The sequence below is a fragment of the Scyliorhinus canicula genome, chromosome 5 (assembly GCF_902713615.1).
Source record: "Scyliorhinus canicula chromosome 5, sScyCan1.1, whole genome shotgun sequence".
Lineage (NCBI taxonomy): Eukaryota > Metazoa > Chordata > Chondrichthyes > Carcharhiniformes > Scyliorhinidae > Scyliorhinus > Scyliorhinus canicula.
In genome coordinates this window covers 206,097,512-206,109,271 of record NC_052150.1, presented here as the reverse complement: position 1 = coordinate 206,109,271, position 11,760 = coordinate 206,097,512, and the positions used below count along the sequence as shown (strand labels likewise).

The 11,760-nt window shown below is 47.2% G+C and overlaps 1 protein-coding gene across 1 annotated transcript in view; it reads right to left on the bottom strand.

Annotated features, from left to right (window-relative positions):
* Positions 1–4,372: 4,372 nt before the first annotated feature.
* shha (sonic hedgehog signaling molecule a) overlaps positions 4,373–11,760 on the bottom strand; it is a 17,105-nt gene continuing 9,717 nt past the window's right edge. The window contains 1 exon segment of the mRNA XM_038798390.1: positions 4,373–6,553. Within this exon segment, the coding sequence (XP_038654318.1) occupies positions 5,862–6,553 (692 nt within the window). The 3' untranslated portion in view covers positions 4,373–5,861.

The following is an 11,760-nucleotide window of genomic DNA, read 5'->3' as shown; positions in this document are numbered from 1 at the left end:
AGAAATCCATCCCCATCTCAGTCTTAAATGGTTGCCGCTTTATTCTGAGACTATGCCTCTGGTTCTAGAGGACCCCCTCCACCCCCCCCCCCACCCCCCATCATTTCTGTATCCACCGCCTTAAAAATTTGTACGTTTCAATTTGATCACTTCTCATTCTTCTAATCGCGACAGAATACAGACCCACTCTCCTCAAAGGACAATATTGCCATCCCAGGAATTAGTCTGGTAAACCTTCGCTGCACTTTCTCTAAGGCAAGTATGTCCTTCCATAGGTAAGGGGATCAAAATTGTGCACAATACTCCAGGTGTGGTCCAGGTTATATACAATTGAAGCAAGTCCATTCGTCCATTTACTCAAACCCTCTTCTGATAGACGTCAACATACCATTTGTCTTCCTAATTACATGCATGTTAGCTTTCAGAGACTCTTGAACAAGGGGACCCAGGCCCTTTGGACAACAATACTTTCTAATCTCTAGCCATTTAACAAATACTCTGTATCACCACCATTAGGACTACCAAAGTGGATGAACTTACACTTATCTACATTATATTCCATCTGCCCTTTCTCACTAAGCCTGTCCAAATCCCCTTGAAGTCTCTTTGCACCCTTCTCACAACCCACATGCCCACCTAATTTTGTGTCATCAGCAAAGTTGGAAATGTTACATTGGGTCCCCACATGCAAATCATTGATATGTATTGTGAGCAGCTGGGGCCCAAGGACTGATCCTTTTGGTACCCCACTGGTCGCAGCCTGCCAACATAAGGATGGCCCATTTATTCCTGCTCTCCATTTTCTGGCTGTCAACCAATCCTCAGTCTATGCCAGTATGTTTCCCCTATCTCATTCGCTCTAATTTTGTTCACTAACCTCCTGTGTGGGAACTTATCGAAAACTGTCTGAAAGTCCAAATACACCACATTCACTGGTTCTCCCTTAGCCAATCAAATAGTAACATCCTCAAAAAAAACTAGAGGTTTCTCAAACATGATTTTCCTTTCATAAATCCATGTTGACTCTGCCCAATTTCCCCCATTACTTTCTAAGTGCCCAGTTGTGACATCCTTTAGAATAAATCCTGGCATTTTTGCTGTGACTGATGTCGGTCTAACAGATCTGTAGATCCCAGCTTCCTCTCTTCCCTCCTTTCTCAAACAGTGGGGTGACATTTGCTACCTTCCAATCTGCAGGAAGCATTCCAGGATCTATAGAATGTTGGAAATGATCATCAATGTATCCATTATCTCCACAGCCACCTCTTTCAACGTTCCTGAATGTAGATCATCAGCTCCAGGGGATTTATCAACTTTTGGTCTCATTCATTTCATCAGTACTTCTTATTTTTACTAAAACTAATTTATTTCAGTTCCTCGGTCCTGTTAGTCCCTTAGGTGGGGTGGCCAGCCTGGGTCACTGTCTGTGTGGAGTGTGCACGTTCTCACTGTGTCTGCGTGGGGGTTTCCACCGAGTGCTCTGGTTTCCTCCCTCAGGTCCCGAAAGACATGCTTGTTTGGTGAATTGGACATTCTAAATTCTCCTTCTGTGCACCCAAACAGGCGCCGGAGTGTGTCAACTAGGGGATTTTCACAGTAACTTCATTGCAGTGTTAATGTAAACCTACTTGGTTTAGCTGGTTTAGCACAGTGGGCTAAACAGTTGGCTTGCAAAGCAGAACAAGGCCAGCAGCGCAGTTTCAATTGCCATACTGGCCTCCCGAACAGGTGCCGGAATGTGGTGACTAGGGGCTGTTCACAGTAACTTCATTGAAGCCTACTTGTGACAATAATTATTATTGTGACACTAATAAAGATTATAATTAGTTCCAATTTCTGGGAGATGTTTTGTACCTTTTTAAAAACAATTTTTAAAATAAATTTAGTGTACCCAATTAATTTTTTCCAATTAAGGGGCAATTTAGCATGGCCAATCCACCTAGCCTGCACAACTTTGGGTTGTGGGGGAGAAACCCACGCAAACACAGGGAGAATGTGCAAACTCCACACGGACAGTGACCCAGAGCCGGGATCGAACCTGGGACCTCGGCGTCATGAGGTTACAGGGCTAACCCACTGAGCCACCGTGCAGCCTGGATGCTTTGTATCTTCATCCATGCAGACGGATGCATGGATCACACTAGCCTGGGGTGATACTCATTGTCATGTCAGTAAAGAAGAAAGATGGAAATTGCCATTTCCCATACCTGCTGCTAGGATAGGCTGCCTGCTGCTCCATGACACTCAGTCTAAAGCACAATAGGGTTGATGTCAGATTGAATCCAGGCCCCAGCATTGATGAGCTGAGATCCAATTTGAAGACAGTGAACTAGACCAGTCAAGGTGAGTGTCGGGAGAGTCACGAGGCCATCGGTTGTGGCGTTCCTGGTCATGGAAAGAAGTGCTCAACGGCTGTGACAGGCTTTTAAAAATACCGACAGGAACCGGCATTCAGAATGCCGGTCATCCCGGGCATGCGTGCCCCTCAACGCGCTGACCCAGGAGCAGATTCTTTAAAAAAGTCGATGGAGACTTCTCTCCAGAAGCGGCAGCAGAGAGCAGGTCATGTGCCCCATACACTGACATCACGTGCTATGGGCACGAGAAAGATTCCTCCATTTTGTAGATGCCAGCAGTGCGGGTGTGAGTCCCAGTGCATCTGGAGAACAACCCATGAAGAAGAAGCTGAAATCAGGAACAAAGCAGTAGAAAGGTGATTGCTTGAGGTATGGGTTTATTAATTGTGCTAATGCAAATCAGGATGCGAAGCCCATGTGTGTTATGTGCAGGGAAGTTCTGGCAAATGAAAAATTAAAAACCTCAAAATTTTAAAGACATTTGAAGACTGGCGAGTTGGAGGACAAACCTTTTGATTTCTTTCAAAGGATGCAGTGAGATCTTAAATCATCAGCTGAAGTCCTAAGCAGAAATGACAATTGAATGACAAAGCAAGTGAGATGGTGGGGACCAAACAGGCTCACCTGTCACATTAAAGATAAGTGAAAATGCTGGGTGGTGAGATTTGGTCGTGGGTGGCGAAGGTCAGATGGCGTCAGGAAGAATGGCCGTCGGAAAACATGGGGTCCCGGCAGAAAAGTTTGCAAAGCACTGAACTGGAGGTTAACTAAACTCTGCTGTGATGTGGGGTTCAAGGGACACAGCAGAATGGGACAAATTAAAAACAACCTTCAATTGTTTCTCTTGTGTTTCTTCTGGAGATGAATTATTTTCGACGTTTTAAATTGCGCATCTCCGTTCTGCTATCATCCTGTTGATATGCAACATCCTCGATTGAATTTAAGCGCTGACATTAGAATCGAATTTTGGAGGGGCCGGTGTAGATCAGGCTGGTGGAACTGAAAGTGCCCGGTTGGTAATCGCTTTTGCATTGAACTTTAGCTTCCTTTTTAAAAAAATTATAAAACTGGGTTTGGTATGTTTAACCTGCGGGCCATCTCCATAACTAACAGCGGGAGGCTGTTACTCTGGTTGCCCCTGGGTGCCTTTGCGTTTCATAGTCTGGCTCAACTTTCAACATGTAAACATCGCAAAACCCAGCCGGGTTAAGAATGTATGCGATGCGAGTGCTGTGCAAATAGAAGCCGAGCTGTCAATTTATTCCTGACCCTTAGTGCGCCCTTGGTCAGGCAGGAAGTTCACATGCCCACCAAACGCCATTTGAGTACTCCATGGGTACGCGCGAGACTTTAAATTAATGGGCCAAGGACTGCAGAAGGAAATTAGAATTTATTTTGTGTGTGTGCGGCAGAAATCCGTCCCTTTAACTTCTCCTCGACCATAAGAATTATTTTGCATAAGTTTTTTTTAAATTCTAAAAACTGTTCATGGGAGATACGAGCTCCCAGACATCTTAGAAAATGCAGACTGGAACAGTTCCTTCACTGTGTGAGGAATGTGCCACTCGCCTGTGATCTTTTTCTTGGGCCACATGGGTTGGGAGGGGGTGGGGGGAGGGCGTCCTCGCTGGTGAGGCGCCTGAAAAGGCGGTGTTAGCAACCACCGTTCACTCTCAACGTGATTTTAAAAAAAATATAGACTGGTTGAGAAAAAGAGGGCGAGTTCAGGGCAATGGGGAATGTGCAGGGGAGTGACGTTGGGTGGCTCTTTCACAGGGGGGAATCGCCGAATGACCTGTGCTGCCGTTCCTTTGAGATCAACAGCCCAATTTCCATCCAGTGTCGGAGCTGCTGAAACTCAACGAGTCCAACCCCCCAAATCGATTTGTGTCGACCTCCCCATTATCCGGCTACAGCCCCACATCACCGTCCTTTATAATTCGACATACAAAAAAAACATGTTTCTCACATCTCAAGAATGTGTGCCTGAGGGAAGAAAAGACGCAGCCATAAAACGCCTTGGAAAAATATTTTTTTGCATTCGTACATTTCAACAAACCTTCCTTCTCCAATGTATTACAATTACTTTCGGTTTCAGAGAAAATTTATTATTAAAAAAAAAATGTTCGAAAACAAAAGCAGCACTGAAGGAGGAGGAGGTGGGGTTATCAGCTGATGGCTCGCGACCAAATATTTGCAACGTTTGCGTCTGATACCCTTTTTCCTTTAAAAGTTTCAGGATGGTTGAACCAAGCTGAATATTAAAACGTCGCCCAGGTCTCTCCGGGTGAATAGAACCACCTGCAGAATGTCCCAACTCCAGGTTGTTTGCGGTTTTTGCCAAGGGTCCACGCTGATGCATAAATATCTCTTCCAACTTTTGCAAAATATTTTTGAAGTCTCTGTACAGTTCAATGTCCGTCCTTTTCCTCCTCGTAACATAAAGGTTGTGAGTGTCGTTGAGACGCCGTATATTTTTAATAATATTCAAACAGAGCATTTTGGCACCTTACTATATTATAAAACTACTGTATTAAACTATTACAAAATATGCAAACAATACGGTTTAGTAAATTTACAGCTGTTTTCCGTCGAATTTTAATTCGTATGCAAAAGAAAAAACTTTGTACAAACTACTATTTTCGTTAGAATATGCCTCCTCAAGCTTCCTCGCTTTTCAAAAAATAATTTCTTCCAGTAAGATTCCGTCCCGGGCGGAAAAGATAAAAGCGCGCCAAATACTGGGTGCACAGCTGTGTGTGTGTGCTTTTCTTTTTACACACGCACACGTTATTTGCAACACATCTGGGTTTACAAAACAGCATGTTTAACAACAATAAACAAACAAAAAAAAAATAACCGTAAATGGGATGGTCAAAACGTTATATTTTTTTGCAACTAGATTTTAAATTAAAATAATATATTCTCGTATTTTACACTATTTCAAATAACGAATTGTGATTCAGTTAAGTACTGATTTCTCCAAAATCTAATTTACAATTCTGTGTATAAAAATATAATTTATGGACCCCAACGAAGTGTAACTTTGTCCAAAATAGGAGAAGGGGGGGGGGGGGGGGGAACAACCCCAGACAAACACGAGGAAAGGTCAATGCGTCGACAACAACTCGTGGCAGGCGATTCTGAAATGTTCACGATAATCAGACACGTAGAAAAATATATTCTGCGCTCCTCCTGAACTTGGCCACACAAAATAATTTTCTCTCTGCTGGGTTCAAAGTAAGTTCACGTGGGAATAAATTAGCAAAGGAGTTTTGTTTTAAGGCTCTCAAAGTTCCAGTTAAAGAAACAAACAAACAGATAAAAAAGGGGGGGGGGGGGGAACTCACAACACCAATGCGAACGAAATAAATATCCCCCCGCAACACCCCCGAAAAAAAACTTTCTGGGTCTCTGTTGCAGTTATACTTGTGTTTTTGTTGTGTGTTTTGCTGTAAAGTCTGTTTTCCTGTATAATATCTCCCTCCCACAGTGTAAACTATTTCAACTCGAGTCCAATGTCATTCCTAATGGATGGAGAGCTGCGCTGTCCAAAACCCATGTGCCTATTTGATACAAGGCGCTGGAGTACCAGTGGACGCCGTTTTCCTGGACAGTACTGTTGACCATGAGCGGGTCCCTCGGTGCAAATAAGGACTTGGCCGCGTAGCTCATTCGGACAGGCGCGAAAGCCCAGTGGGCCAGTGAGTGTTGCTCCAACACGGCATAGCAAGAGGCCAGCACCTGGTTGATCACCAGGTTGCCCTGGACAGTCAGCGGGGCGTAAGAGCCCGCCATCTCCTCCAAGTAAACCTTCTCCACCTCGGCCGGCTGCAGGCGGCTCCCGTCCCCGTCGCCGTCCGTGATGTACACCAGCTGCCCGGGCCGCACCTCGCTGGCATAGGTCGCCCGGGGCGGTGCCCCCTCCTGCTCCCCGGCGAAGAGTAGGTGGGCCGCCGTGAGGGGCAGTCTCCTGCGGGGCTCCCGCGTCTCGATCACGTAGAAGACTCGCTTGACCGCGTCCGCCTTGTCCAGGAACATGACGAAGTCGCTGTACACCAGGTTCCCTTCATCGTCCGCACCCAGCACCCGGTCCCCTGGCTTCAGGTCCTTCACTGACTTGCTGCCACCGTCCTCCAGACTCACTCGGGCTTCAGCCGGGAAACAGCCTCCGGACTTAGCAGCGACTGAATTTTCTGTTGGGGGAGAGAGAGGGGCGGGGGGGGGGGGGGGGGGGGGGGGGGGGGGGGGGGGGTGGAAGCAGAATGATGTGGAGACAACTGTTAGATGGAATAACAAAAACAAGCAGATATACATATAACGGGACAGCCATATTGCCATTCTCAGTTCAATGTGTGGTAGTGGCTACTGTATTCAGGGGCCATTCTAACCCCAGAGCGCAGCAATATGAGAGATTCCTCATTTACACCGCTCCAATTCAGACAGGACGCTGCAATACCGCTCGGAGTGTGTTTGAAACCACCAGGTTTGCATTTACAGAGCGCCTTCAGCTTGCCACCGCGGAAGCAGAATCAGGCCAAATTCGGCCATGGACCCAAATGAGGAGAGATTAGGACAGGTAACCCAAAGCTTTATGGCGGGAATGGGTGTTTACAAAAGGTGCGCGGCTGGTCCGTTGGAACCTCTCTGGTGACTTTATCAATTCTTGTGCCGAGTGTGACACGTCCACCCGCTCGACACGAAAGTCAAAGAGGGTCCGAAGCATTGAGCCTATGTCCAGGGCGCGATCATTCTGATGGACACAGGATAACCCTCTCGTCAACACCTGACTTGCAACTCAAGTTGCACTCTGCATTGCTCCAAGCGTGCCTGGAAATTAAGTAGACTGATATGGGGCAGTTCAAAATTCAGCTTCTACTCTCAATAAACCACAAAAAGAGCGATAAACTGAACGAAGCTGAGAATGAGCGGCAGCCCCTAGAGGCGCAAAGTAACTAAAACAAAATACCAAAGGAAACTTAACTAACTAAACCTAACTGTAACTCCTGGAGGTGATGATGCACCCCCCCCCCCCCCCCCCCCCAGCCCCTGCGGTGCCCACGAGTCACGGAAGGAAATTCAGTTAATATTTGTGTGTATTCCTGGAGCACGTGCCCGAGCCTTGTCGGGCGGTAACTGGGAATGCGGGTACAGGGTTGATGGATCATGTAAATGTGGTTTTGTTACAACTAAACGTCCAACCTCTACACCTCGGCACGCTCCTAGTTAAGTATGTCTCGGTCGACACATTAAATCTAAGGCCCAAACCACTTGCTGATTTCGCCACAGACCCGGGAGAGGAAATTCCCTCTTCTCCAGACACTGGCCATTCACAGGGAGGGGAGATGCTGTACATACTCAGCAAGTGAGGCAGTATTTGTGGAGAGACCGTGCGGCCCCCTGTGCACTGGAGGCTGGGACATTATGTCCAAGACTGAGTTAGACAGATTGTTGATGGACAAAAGGGGGTCAAGGGTTATGGGGGGGGGGGGGGGAATAGGAGAGTGGAGCTGACACCACAACCAGGTCTCATTGAATGCAGGTGCAGGCTCGAAGGGCCGAATGGTCTGCCTCTGCTCCTGAGTCCTATCGATTTTCTTCTGCATGTTTTAGAACTGATGGCGGGTCTTTTAAAAATTCAGTTACATTTTTCCACATACACTCAGACAGAACCAGGTAGGTTCATAATGCGCTGCAAAAAAATTCTCTGAACTTTCTCTGGATTCCCTGACTCTGGAATAGATAAGCCGGCATGAATCTATCCTGTGTTTTAAAAACGCCATTGTATCTATTTGATCCTGCACACCGGTAACCTGGCCTCCAATTCTGTTACTGAGGGAATGTTCAATTGCTGCCTTCATAGATGTTTTCATAGAATTTACAGTGCAGAAGGAGGCCATTCGGCCCAAGAGTCAGCTCCGGCTCTTGGCAAGAGCACCCCACCCAAGGTCAACACCTCCATCCTATCCCCATAACCCAGTAACCCCACCCAACACTAAGGGCACTTTTGGACACTAAAGGCAATTTATCATGGCCAATCCACCTAACCTGCACATGTTTGGACTGTGGGAGGAAACCAGAGCACCCGGAGCAAAGCCACGCACACACTGGGAGGATGTGCAGACTCCGCACAGACAGTGACCCAAGCCGGAATCGAACCTGGGACCCTGGAGCTGTGAAGCAATTGTGCTATCCACAATGCTACCGTGCTGCCCACTTTGAAGTCTAGGGACGTTGTGCTGCCGGAGGGAATTCATTCCTTGGAAAACCCCTTCTCCATTCCCACCTGCAAGATATGTATCGAATCCTTCCTACTCCCCGGAAAGCCCTATACTACACCCCGCACTCCAGAATTACTGGAGGCAGTAGGAGCCTCGTTCATAATTCCAGCGGGATTTTCCGACCCTTCTCGCTGGCGGAATCTTCCAGTCCCGTGGAAGGCGACTCCGCCCTCAGGCCCCTCACGGGAAGGTGGTGGTGTGTGGGGGGGGGGGGGGGCGGCGGAGATGGGACTACTCTCTGGACAGCAGCAGCTGTCCCAGCCAACCGCAACCCAACCCCTTGAGCTAGAGGACAGTTTTCATCATTGTACGTACCTGCCCGCTCGCTTTCAGCGATTCCTGTAGGAGTCAGAAACCTCTCGACTGATCTCGCCCGTTTTAAACTGGGTGAGACTGTGTAAAGGTTGTTGTGCATTAAAGGGCGTTTGCTTTTTCTTGTGTGGGGGGTGGGGGGGGGGGGGGGGGTGGATACAGTGTGAGGCAGAAATAGGAACACGTGAGACGGATAATGAGATGTTGGACAAGTCACGCTAGAGGCAGGCAGGTGGCAGACTTCACTAAATAACCAATCCGAGTATAACATTTGAAAGAACAATTTGTCCATATTTAAAGACGGCCCTGTTATCAGCAGGCGGTTAGGATTCACCGTCCAAAGGCCAACCTGCGGGAGGGGAGGGCTTCGACCTCATAATCACCCAGCGTCTGAAATGTGAAAGTTCAGCCACTTAAATGGGTAAGGGGGCGGGGGGGGGGGGGGGGGTTTACATAAAATGTTGCATCTCAAAAGCAAGCGAGGCTGTAAGGCGGGAAGTGTTAATGTGCAACAAAAATAGAAAATGTTGGACACTCTCAGCTACTCTGACAGCATCTATCCAGGATCCAATTTGCTTTTATCTAAGTGTTAATGTGCATTGAGCCTTAGGTGTTCCATACTGCTGTGCTCTGTGTTTGGGCACCACAGGGAGCTTATTACCCATCTGGTTGTATACACAGATATTGGCGGACACCTGTGACTATATAAATAGTTGTGATAGATAGATACATAGATGGTAGATAGATTGATAGATAGATAAATAGATGATAGATAGATAAATAGATGATAGATAGATAAATAGATGATCCATAGATGATAGATAGATAAATAGGTGATAGATAGACGATAGATAGATAAATGCACGATAGATAGATGATAGATAGATAAATGCATGATAGATAGATGATAGATAGATTGGATAGATACATGGGTGATAGATAGATGATAGATAACTAGATAGATAGATAGATAGATAGATAAATAGATCATAGATATATAGATAAATGGATGATAGATAGATTGGATAGATACATGGGTGATCGACGATAGATAAATAAATGATAGATAAATGCATGATAGATAGATGATAGATTGGATAGATACATGGGTGACAGATAGATGATAGATAACTAGATAGATAGATAGATAAATAGATCATAGATATATAGATGAAATGAAAAAAAATGAAATGAAAATCGCTTATTGTCACGAGTAGGCTTCAAATGAAGTTACTGTGAAAAGCCCCTAGTCGCCACATTCCGGCGCCTGTTCGGGGAGGCTGTTACGGGAATCGAACCATGCTGCTGGCCTGCTTGGTCTGCTTTCAAAGCCAGCGATTTATGGATGATAGATAGATTGGATAGATACATGGGTGATCGACGATAGATAAATAGATAAATAGATGATAGATAGATAAATGCATGATAGATAGATGATAGATAGATTGGATAGATACATGGGTGACAGATAGATGATAGATAACTAGATAGATAGATAGATAAATAGATCATAGATATATAGATAAATGGATGATAAATAGATGATAGATAGATACATGGGTGATAGATAGATAGATAGTATTATTAATTATTCAATATTTAGGAAGAAGATTATTTGAACTTGAATGCAATGAACTTGAAGCAGCCATTTGGAGATGTTTCCAGTCTGCATTGACTGAACCGCAGTCAAACTATTCCCATTTTGAAAGGTTCGCCCAGATTCCTCATTACCTGGAACTTTAAACGTTTCATTTGCCAATCTTTAGCACTCATATCCTTCCTGTGCTAGTGTGTTCCCTGCGACGCAGTTTGGGATTCAATCTATTTCCACTCGCTTTATAATTCTGTCCAGTACATAGATAGAAAATCCGGGTCGCATTTAAATCGTTTTTAATTTTTGTTCCGAGTAAAATCGGAGTGGTTTCCTTGAGATGTTTGGCATGCAGACATTGTGGGAAGCGGCGGAGTGAGAAGGTGATGGGACTTTGAGGGAGCGGAGTTGCCTCACACACACACACCCGCCTGCTGGGCCATCTCGCCACGGCGGCCAGGGACCAAGGATCGCCTGGAAATCTGAGCGCAGTTTCCCTCCCTTAGCACCAGCCGAAGTTTCCCTTCCTTCGCACCAGCCGAAGTTTCCCTTCCTTAGCACCAGCCGAAGTTTCCCTTCCTTAGCACCAGCCGCAGTTTCCCATCCTCAGCACCTGCCAACATCAGGCGACCGCGTTTTCCAAACAACTGCTTATCAGGAAACTCCTGCTCAATTGGCATGAAAGAGCAGCAAATGACAGTTTATGGATTTGCTAATGACTTTCTCGCCTCCGATTAATGGGACCGAAAGGATTTGCAGGGGCGTTGCCACAGGTTACGTGCTACAAACACATGAGTGCTGGGGGGGGGGGGGGGGCGCAATGCTGGAGGGGAGCAGTGCTGTGGGGGTGGGGGGCAGTTGCTGTGGGGGGCAGTGCTGTGGGGGGGGCAGTGCTGTGGAGGGGGGGGGCAGTGCTGTGGGGGGGGGGGGCAGTGCTGTGGGGGGGCAGTGCTGTGGGGGGGGCAGTGCTGTGGGGGGGGGCAGTGCTGTGGGGGGGGGCAGTGCTGTGGGGGGGGGCAGTGCTGTGGGGGGGGGGCAGTGCTGTGGGGGGTGGGGGCAGTGCTGTGGGGGGGCAGTGCTGTGGTGGGTGGGGGGGGGGGGGGGCAGTGCTGTGGGGGGGGGCGGTGCTGTGGGTGTGGGGGGCAGTGCTGTGGGGTGGGGGGGGGGGGCAGTGCTGTTGGGGGCAGTTCGTGTGGGGGAGGGGCAGGTGCTGTGGGGG